Below are 23,069 nucleotides of genomic sequence, written 5' to 3'. Positions count from 1 at the left end.
GTTGCTGTTTCTTGCTCGTCCTACTGTCTCAGTGAAGAGGAAACATCCTGATGAGTGGGGTGGAAGCCAAGAAGAAGAAGAAGAGCAGGATTATAAAGACAAAGCAAGAAGAAGAAAGTCAATAATCTGAACAAAACATACCATTCACCTTGGGCACCTCCCCTCGTGTGTGTGTGTGTGCGTGCGTGTAAGAGCTTATATAAGGGGGCTGACCAACCTACGCCAATGTATAAATACCCATGATGCTACTGGTGAAGCAGGGAGTAGGGTCAGAGTGAGTCAGCACACCCATATCACTCCTCCTCTTTCTCTCTTCCTTCCATCAATCCATCCTCTCTTCTTCTCTGTTCTCCTCCTCCAGCTCTACATCTATCATGGTTCTTGTTGTTACTGTGCATCTTTTTATGGGGAAAACACAGAGGATTTCACTTGGCAAGCTAACGGTGACCTCCAGTTGGTGAAGATCATAAGAAAGCAAAAAACAGTGTAAACAAAACCAAACAATCACTTACACTTTAACAAAAGCGTCCTGTTAAGATGTGCTTCTTTGATGCCAAGGTCTTCCAAAGATCTCTCATGCTGACTTATTATGAACTCTATTAACAGTTCTTTTTTTTATTTTTGTGGCTAAGAAGAGAGTCCATCTGTTCTTCATGTACCCTTGCTGTGTTTTTAATTTGAGAATCGCCCAGGGCGCAGCGCAGAGTCTTTTCTTTCACTGTGAAAATGTTTGTTGCACTGACGCTGACGACTCACGTGCAACATGTTCACTGCTGATTTGTAGCTGTGTGAACAGACTGGACGGTAACTGTCTTCTCTTCTTTATTTTAATTCATTACAGCTTGTTATATTCCTAGTTTCACTTAAGAAATGTGGTCTTTGACAGTTTGCAATCAAATATGTATTTACCATTTACCATCATAAACCTTCCCATATTTTCTGTTCCAATAGAAACTCACAGGAAGCTTTTAACAATAATCCCAATTTCACTTTTTATTTTTTTATTTACACAGTTTCACAGGTATATTGCAGTACAGCTAGCTAGCTAATGGCTAACCACGATTAATTACTTATCCATGTGTCCTTTAGAAAAACTGCAGTGAGTAATGGGGTTGGACTTGGGGCGTGGAAATGACCCAGACTTTCACTAAAGCAACAGGTGACTGCAAATTAGATTTATGTGTAAAATGCAGGACACCAACGTGCAATGATCACAGCCAGAATGAAATACCTTCTTACTCTATCAAAATATTCAAACCTGGTGTGTAATTGAAATAAGTGGGAGTGTAGGTGAACGAGGATCAGAAGCGATCTATGAAAAACACAGATTGGTGATTTAGCTGAGCAGACATTTAAAATAGCAGCCACGTGGTAAGAAGATGCTTTAATGGTGTTAGATCATGTCCATCCCCTTCAAATCTCAGCTCTGCAGTAGTTTTCCCTTTCAGCAGTGTAACATCTTCTAATCAATTAGGAAAAACAGAGTGACAAAAACAATAAAATCTGGCCTTTTCAGGAGACACTACAGTCTGGCTGGCTTCATGCTCCGTTCGATTTCAGTTTCAGCTCCGTGCCAGCGCTATGAAAATATTCTGGCACAAGATGATTTTACGTGGTCCAGCTAACACCTCCACCCTTCTCCACTCGCTCATTCACTCCATCTCTCTTTCTCATTCACTGCATCCCGCTCACTGTTGTTCATTCACTTGTCTCCTTCTCTCGATGTCAGTCAGATCCCTTCTGTCTACCTTCCACCCCACTCTCTGTCGGATTCATTCATCTGTCGCTTTTCTGTCACTTTCAATTCTACCTTGTGTTTCTCTTAAACGCTTGCTGTCTGCATCATACTCTCTCTTTCTGCCTCTCATGAATGTTTCCGTGGCATACACACTTATTCTCAGCAACACTTTAATTCACACTCTTACAGCTACAAACTTTCAGACCTCAGAGCTGTCAATTACACGCCTGCGTCTGAGCTTTTCTACTATATTGGGTGTTAGACACCTTGTTTTTTTTTTTGCATAGCTGTGTGTGTTTCTTCCTGCAAACATGACACGCAGGGTTTGATCATCGTCATATTAATCCATATATGAATTACCTAAATTTCAGTGTCACACTTTAATAAGTGTGATAAAAACCATATCTTAGTTACCGATACTGTTTCATGATATTTAACAGTAAAAGCCAAGACTAACAGCAGCACCTGCAGAGTAAATAGTCTAAATTATGACCCTGTGAATGTGATGAGATAGCTGACGATGCTATTATTGTTCTTTTCATTATTCATTTAATGGGAATTAGCTTGTGAATTAAATGGACACAGAATTTAAAGCCATTTAGTAGCTCTGAGCTGTATTTAAGCACAGGCTGATACATTGAGACAGACAAACATTCACACCTACAGGTAATTTAGTCACCAATTAACCAAACCTGCATGACTTTGGACTGTGGGCAGAAGCTGGAGTACCAGGAGAAAACCTACACTGGCTTCGGGAGAATATGCAAACAACCCCTGGGTCGAGCAAGATTCAATCCCAGATCCTTCTAGCTGTGAAACAAACGTCAACCCCTGTCCCACTGTGCCGATTAATGTATATAGTATTATGGCAAACCACTCAACAGCTTGTGAAATATTTTATTTTGGACCAAAGTGGTGGACAGTCTGGAGTCGCCATCCACAGAGCTGTGATTCAAATATGGCCAGAAAAAACTCAAAATCTACTAAAGTGCAAAGACTCTGGATGTCAATCAGGCCAATCAACCAATTATTATTCTCATTATCATTTTCACATTAATCAATCAAATCTCAGAAAGACATGAACCTGTGATAGATGCTATTCTCAGTACCACATAGCTCAAGCTGGAAACTCAAAAATGTATTGTTTTGTACAACTAAGTAAAGCAGCTACACACACTGACAGCCTCTTCTGTGTGTGTGTGTGTGTGTGTGTGTGTGTGTGTGTAAATGGAGGGCTCTTAGTTTCCTCTCCTGGCAGAAGTACATCTACCCCCACAAGATGACCTGAACAGGGAGCAGCTGAACATGTCCAGCAAACCAACACACATCCATAACCCTGTAATCTCCTGCACAGCCTGCTCCTCTCTCTTGCCCTCCTCCCTTCACTGCCACTTTCTCTCTGTCTCTCTCTTAACTCCCCCGCAAACAATACCTGCTGTTTTGGGCCAGACAGCAAGAAAATAACCGAGTAGAAAAGTATAAATTCAAGAAATACCGAGCTACATAATGTGCATGGGAATGTCCGCTGTATTTCTTTTGCTGAAGAATATGAGCATCATCCTCAACATGCAGTTTTACCTAATCCACTGATTTACTCATTATGTTGGAGAGAGAGAGAAAGGTGGTATGAAGAGGATGAGGGAGAGAGAGTGGGAGAGAGAGGACAGGGGGTGAGAGTGAAGAGCTGCAGATATTAACAGGAGAGCTGTTGAGACTAACAGGTTTGAATACCAAATAATGAACTAAATACAAGTTGTAAAAATGCAAGCACCCATTAAGTGATGAAAAATCATGTCTGACTTGATAATGTGGCTTAAAAAAAAAACCTTAGAATAGACACAAATTTAAAAAAAAAAAAAAAAGTACAATCAAATGCAACCCAGTACAAAAACCCTGCAATAAATATTGTAATTAGACTTCAGCTGTGTGACAAAGGTGCAAGGTGCGTTAAGACTGGGGTCATTTCTGAGGCCTAAACCAGCTCTGACTGGATGCTTTTAATAAAAAAATATGAAGGGCTTACTGCCAACTCAAACATCAGTCTTCATTAGTCTGCATTTCTGCTTAAATTAGGATCAGTATTATTTTAATGAACAAAGATATAGAGTTAAAGTCTGTGTGTGTACAATATGTGTGTGTGCGCTCTGTGGTTCTGAAACTGAGATTGTGTTATGCAAAGACGACAATTAAAATGTGTTTGCATGCGTATATGTGTGTAGGTGTGTGTGTGTGTTAGAGGGCATGGCAGGGCAAAAATCTACAATTCGCTCAATGCTCGGCTCAAACTGTTCCTGCCTGCTGCCTGTTATCCTCTTTACATGTGCAGAAACACAAACTACCAGTCAAACATATGGACACACTTTCTCATTTGATGAGAAAGAAACAAAACAGCAGTAACGTTAAACATTGTTAACATTCACCTGCAAAGAAGAAATAATGACGTCAAAGTAAAAATACTGCACAGGTGACTGATACTGCTCACTTTAGTGATGGGGAACATATTCACTCACTAATTAAGATAGGCAGGAAGCAATAAAAATGAAACTAATGGGGGAGTGAGCGTGGGAGAGAGGCTGCCAGAGATACAGTGGACAGATGAACAGATAACAGAAGAAAAACTAAAGAAAGACCCAGAAAAGGAGAAAGATGGAAGGAGAGAAGAAAAAAGAAGTCTGGGACCACTGCATGTCTGTCGGCTCGTGTCCGTGTTGCTAGGTTACCACCCATAGACGAATGGGTTAAAGGATCTCAGGAGCAACGCTGACACAGTTAGCTGGTCCCCAGCAGAGAGAGAGAGAGAGACACACACACACACACACACACACACACACACACACACACACACCCACACACACACACACACACACACACACACACACACACACACACACACACACAATCCTGGAGAAACACACAGAAATGGAGCAACTCTGAAAACTGTTTTACCACCATTTAGATTAAGCCATTGATAGAAGTGTATGTGCATGCAAACAAACCCACACAACACAAACACATCATTATCAGGAGGTCTGCCAAACATACATGTTCAGAAATGAAAGGATTGAAAGTTAAAGAGATCTTTAAGTCACTGAAGAACCTGATAAGTCTTCATAAATCTGCTAACGTTAAATACCTACAGCTCCAGGTTTAGACTGTCCAACATTTGGACACATACTGTGAGCAATAGAACAAACCCTGTCCTGACACACAGACACAGGCAAACATGTACATTCAACTCCACAACCTTCTTGCTGCTAACCACTGCAAATACAAATCATTAACTACATTAATGTTTTATGTAGCTTGTTGTAAAATAAGCAGATTCCCTAAATGTCTGTTTAAAAGAGGAACATCATCACACTTCTGTGTGAGAAGTTGACCACACGCTGTGACTTTACATCCATTTAGAGAAAAGGTGGTTTCCAATTACATCGCTATCACAAAAAAAAAATCCAGTCTCTGAAACATTTTCTATCCAGAAACTTAATTACCTTCTGTCCTTAAAATTACATCACAGATTTGTACCCATTTTGGAACGAAAGCATCATACAATTGATGTCTTTCAAACCCACAACAGCAGCACTGCAGCATCTCTGCCCCAGCACTTAGTAATCCAGGTGGGCCCTCCCACCTACACACCATGATTCACATTTTAGACATTTAGCTCATCTCATCATCGACACCAATTCACCCCGAGTGCAACGGATTGATTTAAATTCATAAGTCACCTTCACTACAAACCAAAACAGAGCAGTGCAAAAGTGCAGTGATCATATAGACGAGGAGGACTGCACCATCTCCATATTCAGACGCCCATGGGACCTTATTTCACAACTCTTCTGCACTTACATCGCTAAACCACAATCATCAGTAACAGGAACGTGACACATCATGTGACGAGCTGTACACAGGAACAGAAGACTGGCAGAAAAACAAATTGAACACGGTTGATGCGGTGAAGGAAAGGCTCTGTTAGCTCTAATACAATGAGCCAGGCTGGAGAAGAGCCTTCCAAGTGAAGGTGGGGAAGATGGAACAAATGTTTCCAACCCCATTATGAACAAGAACAATGTTGAACAGATCATGCAATTACATCTGATATAATGCAAAAAAAAAAAAAAAATGCAGTGCAAAAAATATAAAGACCATTTCATTGGTCAAAAGAAGAATCATTATTCATATTTTACCCAGAATTGTGAAGCCCTAGAGTCCAATGCAGGGAAAGTGAATAATTAAAGAGTTACCAAAGCTGGGCTGGTTTACTGCAGGATGTTTTCTCTTTATTTGCAGTTACACTGAAAGCGCATCACAAAACTAAAGCCAAGATACAAGGTGATGGTGCAGCTTCAGTCCCACATAACCACAAGCTGTTACTTAAATGACTTAGAGCAAACTCATCTATACGATGCAGCAATGTCCTCACAGCCTTCACTGACCACAAGAAATAATTTACTTAGCTTAACCCTGCTGTCACTAAAGATAAACATCTGCAAACTATAATAATTATTACATTGAATACACTGAGCTCAGGAAACAACACTTTTCTAGTTAAGACAGTTTTGACCTAATTTTGCACATTAGCGGGTTCACTAATAACTTTCCAAACGTTCAGCACCTACTGTACTGATATATTACATACTGTACACAGGCACAGACACACGCTGTACACAGTCAAATCAATCTTAAGGCAAAGCTGTGCTATTTCCCGTGCAGTATGTGCATGTCAGTGGTTTGACTTGAGCTCCGGACATGTCTAACAGGTCCCCCCCCCCTCTGTTTCCTGTCTGCCTCTCCTCTCCTCTGATACTGAGAAATCAAGGGAAAAAGCCCCAAAATGCCCAAAGGACTGTGCTAATTGTCAGTAAAGTTATTTTGTCACAATATGAATGTGAATATTTCCCAGTGACGAACAAATGTGTTAATGTGTGTTTATAAAAACTAGAACTGGAGCTACGATGCTACCACCACCACCAACAAGGTCACCAGCACCTTTAGCATCTGTGCTCATAGGAGCCAACAGTGCTGCCTGCGATACCTGCCACAGGGGCTGCTAATAGCCACCAACCTACCAGCCACACACTCAACTGATGCCCATCTGTGCTGCAGGGAAGCAGCTATTGACAGCGTTAAGTATAGCTGATGGTGCTCTCTGGGACTGACACAGATTTACAATGAGCTAGCACCTATTTTACAAGTATGCAACAAGATACTGGCCTAATGAGCTTTGCAGTACAAGAGTTTGTACTTTCTGACAAACAAAGGTACATTTTAAAGCAGAAGAGAATCGCTTCCAGTCAGTCAGCTGTAGGGTGCCTACCTAAATGACTAAATGGGTCTCATGTAAGTTATTTTTGGAATGACCTATATGACTGATTCCAAAAATGACAGCATTTCTTATCTACAGCCCCTCTGATTAGATTGTACTTACGGTAAGTAGTTTTGGACACTAAACCTACTTGCTTAAAGTCAGACAGGACCCAGAAGGTTAAAAGAGACATCTGTTAGTTGTATAAGCCATAGACAGTCTCCTGTGCTGGAGTCACACACTACCTCCACCCTAACAACCCTGGACTGCTAGAGGCTGAGTCTGTGAGGGAACAGAGAAAGAACTGAGTATGTTCTTATTCCTGTTTTCCTCCTAATCATCCTGCAGCAGCTTCAAGGAATATGCAACACTTGGTCGTGCCACAGAATTAGGGCTTCGCTTTCTAGATCCTCAGTACCAGACTGGCTGTTGTTCCACTGCAATTCATGACTGAATTAAAAATCAGCCCATAGTTTGTCAAACAGCTCCAAAACTGCATCACTGGACAGGCGATATAACTATAGTATTTTATTAATATTATATTTTACACCAAATATATTTACACAAATTGTAAACACATCTTCTCAACGCCTTTTTCATTGCTCATATGTCCCTTCCTCGTCTGAATAACAGCAGCCGTCTGTGTGTACGCAATACAATAAACACTCAAAGTCAAAAGTGCAAAATCCAGTGTGTGGCACTTTGCACTTAGTAGATCCGTTTATTTTTTTTTTTTGTGTGGGTGATATCAAGATATCAAGCTTGCAGGTTTTTGCACATGCAAACCTTGAGTAAATCAGAACCTGTATTACTAGATGCTAGTGTCCAGTCTTTGTTTGTGTGTGTGCAGGCAGTGATGTCAAACAAGTCTGACCCACATTGGCTGTCTGATCCATCCTGATATGTCTCTAAGGTGGCACCACGGCAATGGGTGTACTATTGCCACAAATGTCAGCAGCAAGGACAACCAAGCCCTGAAGGAGACTGTCTGTCTTTCCATAACAGAAGAGGAGTACAAGAGAGCACACACACACACACAAGCAAGCAAACAAACACACTCTTAGCAATTTCTATTTAGTTGTGTGAAAGGCGATCAGAGCAAAATGAGCTGGCCTTCACTGAGAAGTAAAATTAGACTATGCCACACACACACACACACACACACACCTGCAGAACAACAAATACACACGAGATGCATCAGATATCTACTGCTGACTTCTGAGCAGAAACACTGAACTCATGTTTTAAGGTCGACTCCATTACTTTCTCACTCGTTTCCCTGTGTGTATGTACAAAGTCTCACATTAGACACACACACACACACAAATATGTTCACACACTGACAGATACACACACATGACAGCTCTTTAGCACCCTCCACATTAAACTGAGAAAAGGAAACAGTTATGGGAGGAAACACACTGGGTGTTACTTAAGAATGAAAAAAAAAAAAACTATAAGTATAAACAAAGTCGTAACAGTTTACATGCAGGTCTACTGCAAACTGAATGTCTGATAAAAACCTGTTTGGTCCTGAGTTCATATTCGTTGGTAATTGTGTATCACCTCCCTCCCTATTGAAATTAGGAATTAGTATTTTGTCTTGCATTTTCAACTGCAATTATTTTGGCTGTACAGCTCAACTTACCTCTGTAGGAATGAATTAAACTTGGGCTGTGCCACAAATGTTGCATCTCATTTACATTTCTGCTGCAGAATGAGCTGGTGCTCAAATCTGTATTTCTAAATGAAGAAATGAACAAAACTCGAAACCCATTTATATAAAACCTACAAAGCAGTGTTACCTCCCACTATGTATAATCTGAGCCAGCCTTCCCACCTAAAACATATGATTAATATTACGCTGTCGAGTACAAGTTGTTTAGGATGCAAGTTTGTTGTGTCTGAAAAGCACCAGGGGAATGAGGGAAAAATCGATACACTATAATGCTGTGATATTTTAGGCCCCATCAATAAGCCAGACTCACTGTCAGAGTTAGCTTTATGCTCTACAGTAGCATGGTGTTATATAACATCAACTCTTGACAATACTGAAAATAAAATCCTTGACAAACTGTATAGATGAGGTCACTCACTTCACTGGTGCTAATGAGGAGACTGACTTAAAGACCCCAGACAGACAAACCTTGGTGATAAACTGGCATTTTATCTTGTGACACTGTGGGGTTGACATTTTGATAAAACCTTAATAAACTGCCACGAAATCTGTGAGGATGAAGTGTAATCACACAGTCCATCCAGAGACCTTCACACTTGGGTCAAATACCTGGAACATCAATGACATTTCCATTTGCCTCAGCCTCAGTTTGGTGCTAATTAACACGTAACATACTGCAGTAAGACAGTGAAACAATACACCTGCTAAGCATCAGCATCACTGAGCAGCTGACATGGCTGCAGACCCGTTCAACGCCACTGACACTGAAAACACAACACGCATTTGCTGTTTCTGGCCAGAACTGTTCTAATGTTGAAGAGGCCTCAGAAACAGTGACATAAAAAAGTTCTGCTAATGAAGTCACAGCACAGAAAACAATGCTTGCCTTAGTCCAACATGATGCGTGAACATGAACCACTTGATGAAAAAGATATGTGACGCACAGCTCGCTCGTTCACTCGCAGGAAATGCAAATATTTCTGTAAACACGTATCAAATAACCCTCATAACAGAATTAGACGATCTAAGGACAAGTTTTCACTACAGCTGCAGAAATACATCATTGTTTTCACATCGTTAAGCTTATGGTTTGGACCCTGAGCAGCCAGATGTCTGATACAAATCACAGAATATGAGACTATGAACATTTTTACCATCACTGTGGTCATCACTGCAGACACTGACGTGCAGGTGACAGCTACCTAAATCCACAGTAACTGCTTAAAGATGACTTAGTTCTCTCCTTACACTCTGGTCTGAGGCAGCATTTATTTGACATCAGACAGGGAAGCGAAGTACTTTTAAAGTATTTAAACAACGTATTTCAACCTTCTGCTTCTTGAACAGACAAATGTTTCAGAAAGCTGCAGGACTGAAAAGCCCAGTTTCACATTTTTATTGTCCAAACGGCTCTTTCTGTTATCTCAGTAATCACCTCTGTCTGTCTCAACCACTTTGTAATCCTTGCTTTTTTTCTAGCACTTTCCAGAGTTCTCCCTTCACACCTACACACTCAGCCCTCTTACATCCCCCTCTCCACTCCCCCATCCATCTATCCATCCATCCCATTTGGTGGTACTCTCAGTGGAACACTTAGGCTATTTATAAAAGCATCAAAGCCCACAGCTTCCAACACACAGCCACTAGAGAGAAAGAGGGGGAGACAGACAGATACATGTAGGGAGAAGTGGGAAGCTATAGCAATGACTGAAAGAGGAGAGATGGAGGACTAACAAGGAGGGAGGAATGGGGGGGAAGAGAACAGGAAGATAGATAACAGAACAAAGTAGTGGACTGATATTGGGAAAAGGAAGCTGGGGAGGAAGGGGAAAGGAACAGAACATGTAGGGGAGAAGGTGAGGAAAAGAGGAAGATACAAAAAGGGTGTGATAGAAAGGAGAGAAGGTCAAAAGAAATCAGGAAGAGAGCACAGAGGAGATGGAAAAAAAAATATTGGGTGATGTTTTTAACCATTTCCCTTTGTTTCGGAACTTGATGATACACCTCAGCTCTTTGAGAGCGTGTAATATGTGTGTGCGCATGCATGTGTATGGTACGTGCGTGTGTGTGTTTGTGTGTGTGTAGGAGGCAGGTTTTGGATCTGGAGACCTACCACCCACGCAGGTTGGAGTTGCAGAAGCACCTGAGCAGCGCTCGGCACTGGCAACAGACACCAGTGTTTGCAAATGCTCACTAACTCATTTGAACCTGAATACACTCATGAAAAGGCAGAAAATGTATCATGTGAAATCAGAGGAGCCGCGGGCACCGTGCCCAACGGCAGCTTGATCGTTGCTGGTAAAAACAAGAAACACCCGATTAAGCCCGGACACAAAAGACGGCATCAGTCAAGCTTGAATATGGCTCTTTTTTTTATAAATACATACATTTTCCTTTTGAAGAGTGTGAAAACCTACAGCAAATAACACCTTTATGGACTTGTTTTAGGTGCAATCTACACTCTGTGCCCACACAGTTTTATCTCTCTTTTCCTCTATCGCTTCTGCTGCCTCTTTTCTACCTCTTCTTCCCTGTCCATTATCTCCTCTGCCTGGCAGAAACATCTCACCCACCAGCTCTCTGCTGAAGTGACATTGCAGCATACCTTTCTCGCTCCTTTTCAACCATCTGCCTCGTCTGATTTATTCTTTTTAAGAATAGAAGACGTAATTGAGCTGACGGCTCTTTTTGTGCTATCCTCTTGATCCAGAACAAATTCTTTTATATCATACAGAATGCAAAGAAACACATTTTCTTCTCAATGACAGCAACAGAACAGCATGTTAGAGTATGAGACGACCACAGATTCAACCATAATACCGAATATTTCTTCTTTCTCAAACTTAATCGCTGTTTACAAGCATGGTCTCCTTCACGTCCCTGTATTCTCTAACTACTTTATGTACGGTATGTTATCCATATGTTCCATATTACATTACAACACAGTAGATAGACGGTATGCCTTTGTTACTGCTCCCCGAGGATGCGTATGATATCGTAGCTTTCTGATTTCTCTGCACTTGCTGTGAGCGACTTTCATTGGAGAAATCTGGAGGAAATCACATGTAATCCCTCTCTTCCTTCCCACTCACTTTCTCCCCCTGGTCTCTTTCCCTCTATGAATTCAGCCTCTATCCGTCCATCCCTCTTCTCATCATCCTGCTTTTCGATCGTATCTACATCTCATTCTCCCTCCGTTATTTCCCTCTGTGCAATAATTCTCACACTTCCTGCCACTCTGTCCCTCCAGCATCCCTCTCAAACTCTCTAAAGGAACAATTTGTCCATTAGGTCTGTGAGGAGACAATGGAGGACTCTCTACAGCCTGTTACACACTGAAACCCAAATCATTATTATCACACTCATTTAGAGGCGCATGCATAAACACACACACACACACACACACACACACACAAAACCAATCCAGTGGAAGCATTAGAGCACACACTGTTCTGCATCAGCAGCCATTAAGGAAATAAGTACACACCAGCTCATTAAATGGAACAGGATCGCAAGCACACACACACACACACACACACACTTCTAAGAAACACATTACATAACAGAAGCTGCTACTGCCCTTTGAGTCCTACACTGCTCCTGCTGTATGGAAAACTAAACAGCAGAATCCCATTGAGGCAGTTGTTTACAGAACAACAACACTGAGGCAGTGAGCTGCTCTGACCAGCACATACAGTACACAGAGCTGCACCTTATGCAAAACCCAGCTCACCTCAAGGCATTTGCACAAACCACTGTTCAAACAGCTGTGTTCACCTTCCTTTCTTACTCTTTACATTATCATCTCCCCATCAACAAGGAAACACTGATGAAAATCAGGGTGAGGACTGGATGAGCAGCTAAGTGGCTGCAAGTTATTTTCATTGTCTTTTACTAATTAATAGTTTCTATTTTTAGTATCTAAAAGTGTCAGGGGTGGCTGTTTAAAGTCTCGTCTTTAATAAAGAATTACGGCTGTGATCAGTTTGACTTGATGTATAGAGTTTACAGATGGACAGTATTGAGGGATACTGCATGAGTATGAAGGGAACAGCATGTTCTCTTCACAGCCGATACTGTTTGGTGTGTTATGGAACATAAAAAGGGTAATCCAATGTTTATGATGAGGCAGGAAATGTACAGTAAGTTACATGCATCACTTCGGCCGATTGTCAATAAATATTAACATGATCTGTTTGAAACACTGGCAACCCAACAGTCCACACCACATCCTTCTCTGCAGAAACACTACAACAAGCTGCTGCTTCTGAAACCCACTGCAGGCTGCTGGTCAAGGTGTTAGGTTCTCCCTCCAAATCCTTCCTTCTGCTCCAAGCAGCAAAATTAAAATATTTTTAAAATTTCTCTTCACTCTTGTTTGCAAAAACCAAAGACAAATGCAGCATATTTTATTTTTAGCAGAGCCAAATCTCACTTCCCTTCTTTCACTGACTACAGGGCAGAGTGAAGACCAAGAAGAGCCATTGTCAAGATGTCAAATGCAACAACCCGACTAATGAAGTGTGATTTCACTGGACATATCTACAGCCATTCAGGCCAACAGCAGCAATAAACAAGAAGATATTATTCATGTTTGCATTTGCAAATGCCAGTGCAAGGAATAAAGTCACTGGTGTGTGATCAGTAAAGCCAGATCTGAGTGTAGCATCAATCTATAAACAGCATGTTAAGACAGACACTGCAGAAGAGATGTATCACACACAACCTTTGACCTGTATGCTGGAAAAAGGTAGGTCATGCTTCTCTCACCTCCTGTCTTTCTTCATTAAACTCTCTCTACCACACATGAAATCAAACAGCAGAGAGGATCATGATACAGATACGCAAACACCACCCATTTAATTCTATGTGACTGACAAACACAACCATATAAAGCTAAGTTGCAAAGCACGAGCAAACACGCACTCCAACTATGCGTGTGACCTTGCAGAGGAATTCCCTTTCTCTCTGAGCTCTAGGGAAGTGAAACCCTGCACCAGACAGACAAACGAGCCAAAGAGCTGCTCAGGCCACACAAACGCACACACACGCACGCACACCTGATGGAAGAAGACAAGCGCAAACTGTTGCAAAGTGCCAAGTCATTTACTCACATGCACACAAGCACACAAGTTATTTTGGTTAATTTGGAGTGAGATCTGAAATTTTAGTTGTGAAATACTTTTTTTTTGTCCCTTTCCTCTTTTCTTTATCTGCCAGTGCCATCTTCCACACATGGTATCCACGATTGCAGGTGTCTCCCAGCACCTATAACACACCCGTTCCTCTACGATGCAGCTGATGCTTCCTCTAAATGACACCTCTGACACGTATCGTACACACACACACACACACGCTGATTACCAGCTAAACTGTGCTGAAGCTGCACTGAACAACCCCTCCTTCATCCTTCAGCCTATAGACAGTTGTTTCCCTGTTGCTAGGCGACGTTCAAGTCCTTGAAGACATGCCGTTGGCTGCTAATACAAGTGGAAAAACATAGACTTGAAGCAAATTGAAAAATAAATAAATAAATAACACAAAAGCCCAAAGAGCTTCCATATGTTCATCAGCTTTATATGTTTGTCTAATAGTTTACGTCATTTCCTGTGGAGACGTGGATGCTGAGTCTGTCTCTACTGAGCAGTACAGAGATGATGGAGAAAAAATACAGTAGAGTGAGGGAGAAAAGAGCAAAGAAAAACAAAGTGGTTATACTTTGTATAATTGTGTTATGTGGTGGGTTACAAACATCTTACATTGTTTCTGAGAGAGGAAATTCGATTAGTAAGTACAGCATGTCTAAATGCCGCAGTGCTTGTGAGCTTCATCAGTTTTTCTGTGATAAGACCGAGAGCCACAGAAATCAGATGCCTCACCACACTTGATCACTGCAGGAAGTGAACACTGTATTGCTGCTGATGTGATGATCAAAAAATGAACAACTAACTATCTTCCACTGTGGGTTCAGGCAGCTGACATTTAAGCTTGGGGAAAGAATGTTTCTTGTACCCTTATTATTTAAACATAGTTATGTATGCAACTGGCATTTTTCACAGAATACAGTTTGACATGTCACAGCAGGAGAAAACATAGATGTTAACATTTACATCAATGGCTGATTTCCATTGAGCTGTATCAGTTTAACAATTAATTTAACAGTCACGTTCCTGTTCCTTCACGATTCTGACGAGTCAAAATGGCTGCTGGGAAAAAAGCATCCTATTGTTGGCTTTGTGTTAAAAATAAATACGGTTTGATGACAAAGCTGGGAAGACATAGTGTAGGCATGATGAATTGCAGATATTGTATTTCCTGAGCCTCAGTCATCTTCCTACTATTCCAAAGGAAATCTACACCTACGTTATGCTTCACTCTATGAATCAAGTACAAAAGTCCTGGCTCCACTTTGACACGTCGTGCTATAACGCTTCTCACCGATCTTTAAATAAAGATGAAAAACACTAAATCGTTAAATCCGCTGTGGCATTTACCCGACAGCTTCGACACACTATTATCCTCAACACAGATGCAGAGTATTTTTATAGCATTACACAGTCAGCAATCATTGTCCATACTTCAGAAGTGTTGGTCAAAGAGCTTCATGATGTTATTCTTTATTCCCAACAAACCCCAAAGAGTTTCAAGACTCTTCTAAACTGCTGTGCAGTGAACAAGTCTCACACTGGGGAGGTCCACTGGCCTGTCCAGCTACTGATGTTGTGAGTCTCTTGAAATTGAAAACTCACTAAAATAGTAACAGACTGAACAATGATGTGACCTCATTTTAAAAACAGTAGCAGTTACTTTCATAACAAATGAAATTTACTGCACATGAGATTGTTCTGTCTCGCAATGTGACTCTCAAAAAATGGAAAGTGAGGAAATGAGAGCACAAAAGTAGAAAAAGAAGTAATCAGAGTGGAAATAATCAATTTAGCACTGGAGCACCATCTAACAGTGTACACACGTGTGTGTGTGTGTGTGTGTGTTTCATCCACCTACCTTGACACTGGAATCCCTGTTTGCCAAACCCCCTGTGGAGAGAACATAGACAGAAAACAGGGTGAACATTATACAGGCACAGACAAGTGTATGCACATAGAGAACACACACACACACACACACACACATACAAACATACGCATACGCACACACACACAGACTGAAAAAGGAATTCTGAAACCTTCTCTCTTCCCCTCAAGACATTTATGTAAAGAAAAATGTCAAATGCTGTCTGCAGGCTGGAGCTTTCCATCTAAATTAGCAACACACACACACACACACACACACACACACACACACACACACACACTGAAGTATAGAAGCAGCCAGGACATTCGATTATTGTATGAACGGTACAGTACAGCATGTACAGAGGTCCACCAACATACTGTACTCACTCACACACCCACACGTTGCCCAGGGTACTCAGGTCAATCATGCCTAAAAATGGTATGGAGATTGCTGAGATGTCTGCAGGTACACACACACACACACACACACACACACACACACACACACACACACACACACACCACACACACACACACACACACACCTAGTCCTGCTCATTTTCATATTGTGCTACAAATAGATCATCTCTCAGAGTGAAATAACTTGATGCTCTCATTGTTCCATTTCATTATGCTTATTGACCCAGATAGATAGATTGATAGATAGATAGATTCAATAATCTAAACAGGTCACGTAATTACACAGGGTGCATGTTCCTCCATCTGAGGGTATTAACAAACAATGAGACCATCTCATTACAATCGCATTCACACACACACACACACACACACAGTCTTCTAGGTCAAATTATTTATCCATTCACAAATTAAAAAGCCGGTCACAGGATTTAAATAATGGTGGTGTTGGGGATAGTGCACAGCACAGATAATAATAAAATGGACAAATTAGGCCAACCTACAGCCGGAAACTCATTTAATAACCCGAGTGCTGGGCTGTATCACCGTCTAGTAAACCCCAGTGGGCTGCATGGTGACATGTCTCATGGAGGCTGAAGCTGTGCCAGCAGCTGTGTCAGAGTGTGACCCAGGCACAAGACTTTTTGTTTCCACTCAGGTTACTCCTTTCCTCTGCCTACCCAACACCATCAAACAATGGTCTGCAGCTCTTCCTTTTTTACCACTTCAGCCCACATCTCTCCACGTCTTCCCTTCTGCCCTACCTAGCACGCAGAGCAAGTACAAGAATAAATCGATGTTTATTCTGAGACAACTGTGCAACCAGTGCAACCCTCCCACTTTCTTTATTTCTGCTGTAACTTAATGATGCAATACTATCAAACACTGGAGTCTGAAGCCATGTCATCCCTTTCACACCAACAGGCCTCATCTCTCTCACTCTCCTCCTTCCACTTAGGCAGCTCAGTCACTTTTAAATTGGACAACATTGTTAAACTGAAACTCGTCCTGGTCCACCCACTAATGTCTAACCCATAATTCTTTAAACTCTATGTCCCAGGTATGTGTCTTTGTTCAGCCTCAGAGCAGCAGTAAACGCAGTGCATGTTAGAGAGCGCCCCCTCACCAGATGAAGTCGGTGCAGTGGCTGCAGAAGGTGGGCTGCTTGAAGAAGCGCGCTATGAATTTGTGGTCCTTCACCTCGTGGACGTTCTTCTGGCGCAGGGCCCCCTGGCGCGCAAAGCCCCGCATGGGCTGGCGGGGTCCGTCCTCCCCGTCGCTGTTGGCCGCCGCCGAGTCTGCCATTCTCCGGGTATCTGACTGGCTTTAATCGGACTTTAACCAACACAAGTTGCCGGTGGCCAAAACGCGTTTGTGGGGCGGAAAAAGTCGTTTCCAGTGCGCTGGTCCGAGCAGAGGAGTTTTAAAGAGCTGCTGCTCAGTTCGGGGGGACTTGGTTTGGGTTTTGGTTTGTTGTCTGGTCCTTCAGCTGAGGAGAAAAGCTGCGCTGAGCTGCGCTTCCTCTTTTTCTTCTCTGCGCGCTGAGAGAGAGAGAGAGAGAGAGAGAGAGAGAGAGAAGAAAGGGGGAGATAGGGGCGAGAGAGAGCGGAAAGAGCGAGAGGAAGGGGAGAAGAGAGTAAAGAAAGAGAGGAGCTGTAATTCACTCTTCCTTGATATTAAACCCAGTTAGCTCTGACTCTTCAACTCGTTTCTCTAATGTGTCTGAATAGGAGTTTGAACCCGTAACCAGGATCCGCATCTTCACAGGTGTCACCGTACTAAAGGCAATGAAGTCACTCTATGTTGCCTTCAAACACCAGACGGAATTCACAGCCATGTTTGTTGATTCAAAGCTTAGTAAATAAAACAAACTTTATTGGATAAAAAAAAAAAAAAATACAGATTTGAGATCATCCTAAAAATGAATTAACTGCAGCTTAGACACAAGGAATCACAGCAACCAAAATCAATTTCAGTCTATGGAAATGTCTTTACCACATCCTTCACAACTCAATTCTAGGAGCCAGGGCAGCACATTGATAATGAATGATATAAAAATCCATAGTGCCATAAAGACGTCCTTCCTGTTGATTTCTATCATCCACAATGATCTAATGCACTCAGAGCTATAAAAGCACAGACAGGCCTACATTAGGGCAGTTTCACTGACAGCTGGGTCATTTCTATTCTCATGATATTTACCATCTTGTGAGTCCATGTTTTCTGCACTGGAATTAGACAAACAGTTGCATGGTAAATAAAGCCTCACTGAATAAACTGTCTCAGAGCTGCACCACAGAACTCCATCTGCTGACTCTGTCAGAAACTTCAGCCTGAAAACTTCATATGTGTCTGCGACAGCCCTTATATTCTCTGCATCTATGCAGCATATATATGTACCATGTTCCACTCAGCTACTGTATGTGGAAACAGCAGAATAAACGTCATTTTCTACATCATCAATATTATATACAGCCAACAGTAAACAAAACACGAGTCTCAATATTTGAAATTGAAGTGTTGATTTCCAGAAAGAAATATCAACATTTGCAGATAAAAAAACAAAAACCCACAGACTCTTCATTTACAGTCTGACGCTGAAAGCAAGCACAGTTGCTGCGTTCTGACTCATCTTAAGACTTTTGCTTTCAAAGGGATTTTGGAGGGTAATCATCTGCGATTGCTGGATGAATTTCATGTCACAGAGTTCTCCAAGATGCATTTAAGGTATTTTTGGAATGAAACCCATCAATTATATAACTTCTGAGTCATTTCATCAGTGAATGTCATGCTCCAAGAGCCAAAAAAACCATTTAACCACCTGCATCTCTCCGTTTAGCGAATGTAGAGTCGGAACAGGACATCAGTGCTGACAACATACAAACAATCTCAGGGTAACAGCAACTTGTACAAATCTTTAACAAAAGGTGCACTTGTATGTTCTGGATGCAGCCCTACATGCTGTTCAAGTGCAGGAAGGAAAATCTCAAATGAGCAGACTCATCTTAAGGTACATTACTTGTGGCACAAAATGAGGCAGCTGCTCACGTTACCTCTATTTTAATAGGTGAATGTGTGTGCACATCCTGCGGCTGCCAGGGGTCCCCCTTGGATCACCAGTCCACTGTTGGTGAGACAACACACACACACACACACACACACACACACACATCGGGGCAGCAGAGAATGACCTAGATGAGATTGATTTAACTACAGGGCAGCAGCAGCAGTATATGCAGTTCATCCTGGTCTCATCAATACAAGTTTTAATGTAGACTGAACTCTAATCCATGCTTTTTTTTCCTTCTACTTTTTGTTCTGCATAAGCATTTATTCATATAACCTCTAACATTAAAGCCACTATACCTGCATGGTTATGTAATCTGTCTCAAAAGCCTGCAGGACCGTAAAATGAAGCGAACACCTTAATTTGCAATGGTACCAGGCGTCAAGAGACACTGGCAGTGATGTAAAAATCCCTTGTGTGTTACCTGAATGGGCCTGTGTGTGTGTGTGTGTGTGCATGTATAGACTGTGAAACAGTGACTCATCTCTTTACACATAAGCTGCTTGCTTTCATCAATACACAGGCTCTAAAGTTAGCAGGACTGTTGATCCCCAGCATTACTGAAGATGTGGAAGAGAGCACTGGTTTATAATCAGTCATATCTAATAGCTCCTAGAACAAAGTCTTCATCTATTGAAGTCACTCACAAACTGACACAACCTGCTACTAGTGATAGAATATGAATGATATAATCAGCACCAAAGTCAAATCCAATCACTCTTAGAAATTCTTCTTTTTAACAAGACTGACTGAAGACTAGGAAGCTGTATGAGCCCACACCTTATCTTTGAGCTAAACCCTAATTCAACACATGTATCTGTTTTTCATCCTTCTTCAGTGCTCCAGTCCAATTCTCCAAAACATCACCTCTGTCCTGTTTTTCCCATCTCCTCATCTTCTGTCCCAGTGCTCCATCTTCCTCCGCTCGGTGCGCCTCTTCCCTCTCCGATCCCATCCTCCTTTTTCTCATCCTTTCCTTGCACAAGGGAGGGAGTTGTTACATAAACCTGTTGTTGCCTTTGTTCTCCATTCACTACAGCACAGCACACACTCTGACACTAAGACAGTAACACAAACGCATTCATTCATATGCTAACTGCACAGGTTTAGACGTGTTGCTGTGTTGAATTTTGATTTTCATCCCTGCATTATGTGGTTAAACACATAGCACAGGCTACACAGACACACACGTGAGCACAGGATTTTGAAGCTATAATCCTTACAGTTGGCCTGTGGAGGGATCAATTCTGCTGGACTGGGTCTTAATGTGACCTCTACGATTGTGAAAGTTGGCACCAGCTTGACTTTTTACTTTGAGGTTGCTCTACTGTCAGAATAGATTGTGCTTCTCCTTTTTCACAGAAATCAAGTGATGCAGACGAGAGCAGACAGACTACAAACCTTAGACGAGGTAAAGAAATTCAAGACTACTAATGTGGATATTCTTCCTCTCCTTTAAAATGTGAGCTATTAAATATTTATTCAGTTGAATTAAAGTTACTGTACCATCACAATTAGAGTTCCCTGCAGGTGGCAGCCTGCACGCAGACTCTTTCTGGATGAATACGAGTCTCTAGTTTATGATAATTCAGAGTTCAGAACAGCGAGTTCTGACAAGCCCATCTGCAGTCTAGACATTTCCTGGGTTTGACACTTCATTTGTGGCTGCATATATGCACACAAACACACACACACAAGTACATTGTGTGAAAAATATGCATGCAAATGCACATTAACAGGTATAATTACATCACATATGTAACTTCAGTTTGACTCTAATGACTTAATAGGTTCTGGTATTCCTTTGTCTCACTGTCTCCTTCGCTTTGCCTCCCTCTCCTTGCACCCCTCACCCTCTCTTTCCTGTTTTAAGAGCTGTTAAAATATGGTTCAACCATCATTGATGTGAAACCACAGACAGGCCATTCTTCTGCTTTCGCATTTCATTTGCATATTTGCACGTATCTCTCTCACTCTCTTTGGCCGAGTGCACAAGTTTGTGTCTGTGTTGTTGCATGAATGTGATTACTGCATATAACTGTGCCCATGTTTGAAGACGTATGATTGTTTGTGCATTGCATTTGTAGGAGTAGATGATCTCTTTTCCTGTAAAAATAGGAGTTTTTGGCCAAATTACATGAATGTTACATCCTTACAAAATACTGTATTTTCATTATACACTACAGCTTCAATTTCTCAAATTCTTGGTTTCAAACTCACTGTATTAGTGTCATAAATTATGGTTAGCAAAACTGGCTGCTGTGGTTTCTTAGATTACTTAGTAAAGCATCACAGCTTCACTAACGAGGTCAAACAAACTGTTTGTTTACTTTGTCTGAGCATCACTAACATGAACTGTACACGCAACTGAAATCTCTGTTTCCTGCAAATCCATGTGCAACATGAGGGCTAGTCTCACACACATCTCACACCTGCTACAACACACAAACAATGACATTAGTGATCCACAAAGGTGCATTTCAGTTAATCACTGAAAGAGTTAAAGCACATCACTTCAGTTCATGTGCCCATTTACCACAAACATCAAGAAACACGACACAGAGATTTAATGTTAACAGTACGTCTATAAACAAGTGTCTCAATACCCAGGCTCAGAGGACAATCTACTAATAAGGGCTCTATAATACTGGAGTCTGGGCCTGTGTTTATTCAGCCAAATAAAAACCACTTGCAGTAACAGTTTTGTTCCTGTGCTCCATACCACACAATATAAGTTAGCAAAAAGGGGTAGAATCCATCTGTTTTCAATCTAGGTGTACTATTTAGTGTTGAAAATGAAAGCTTCAAAAGTTACTGCTAAAGAACATGTACACAGGACAGAGGAAATAGAGAGTATAATATTACAAACCAGCTCACCAAACATTACCACATTTCCAGCAACAATTATTCACTGTCAAACTGGCAACAGCTAAAGGCAGAAGCACACAAAGCTGTTTTGATAGAGGACATCTCACATTTATTATTGTATTTTTCTGCACCTTTTCCTGTTTTCTCCCACACACAACTGACACTTTCCCCTCACACTGCAGTTCTTCTTGCTGCTTTCTCCCAATGTTGGGCTGGGAAGGATGTGAATAACATTTGACGTCTGATGCACATGGTATATAACTTCAACCAACCTGTAGCAGAAGAACATCTTCCCTCACTACCTCCACTCATGCTAAGATCTCTGAACAGCTACTACTGTTGTTTTTAGCAACTCAGAGGACGTGTTTCACTGCACAGGTAAGCTACATGTGAGCTGCTTGTTATTTAGGAGTATACAGTATTTGAAAGAACACTTTTATTCAGAAATATACACTAAGAATAATCACAGGATTGACCTCTGAACATCAAATGAAAGGAGAAACCAGGATGAACAGATTCACTACACTGTATACAGTACTGCTATTTATATAAGGACCTCATGGGAGGCAGAAAAGAGGAGAGAGAGAGGTAGATGGAAGGAAATAAAGTGAGAGAGAGGGGGAGAAAAAAGTGAAGAGACTTTATCTCCAGGCTGGTGGTGATCTCTGTCTCTCTTCTAGGAAAACACACCCCCACAGTGCCTTATTTTGACCGCTCTCTTGCCGTCTTCCTTTCAGACTTCGTCTCTGTCTCATCTACAGTTCATCTCTGCACAGAAATTGATCTGAAATGATACAGTGGTGCCCTCTTGTGGCTACAACTGGTACCTGCGTTCCCCTGTCAACGTCTCATATAATGTTGCTCTTGTACTTTTTAACTTCTTCTCTACTGTGTATTTGTACTGTTCCGGTACCTAACATCTCACATCTCAGATGATGAAGGCCCTGGAGAGGATGATTCTCCGTCAAACACACAACAGA

The 23,069-nt window shown here is 41.6% G+C and overlaps 1 protein-coding gene across 4 annotated transcripts in view; it reads right to left on the bottom strand.

Moving 5' to 3' along the window:
• The window catches only part of prkcbb (protein kinase C, beta b), a 93,788-nt gene that overhangs the window by 54,533 nt on the left and 16,186 nt on the right, over window positions 1–23,069 (bottom strand). For 2 of the 4 annotated variants that reach the window (XM_026325696.2, XM_026325693.1), the window contains exons 1-2: window positions 17,281–17,671; window positions 15,727–15,758 (exon numbers count right to left, since the gene is read on the bottom strand). In XM_026325696.2, the coding sequence (XP_026181481.1) occupies window positions 15,727–15,758; window positions 17,281–17,459 (211 nt within the window). In that variant the 5' untranslated portion in view covers window positions 17,460–17,671. Of the gene's footprint in view, window positions 1–15,726; window positions 15,759–17,280; window positions 17,672–23,069 lie in introns of those variants that run through there. The other 2 variants (XM_026325694.1, XM_026325695.1) reach the window with 2 other exon arrangements.

Source organism: Mastacembelus armatus, chromosome 8 (assembly GCF_900324485.2).
Source record: "Mastacembelus armatus chromosome 8, fMasArm1.2, whole genome shotgun sequence".
Classification (NCBI taxonomy): domain Eukaryota; kingdom Metazoa; phylum Chordata; class Actinopteri; order Synbranchiformes; family Mastacembelidae; genus Mastacembelus; species Mastacembelus armatus.
The sequence above is the reverse complement of the archived record's forward strand: the minus strand, read 5'-3'. Positions and strand labels throughout refer to the sequence as shown.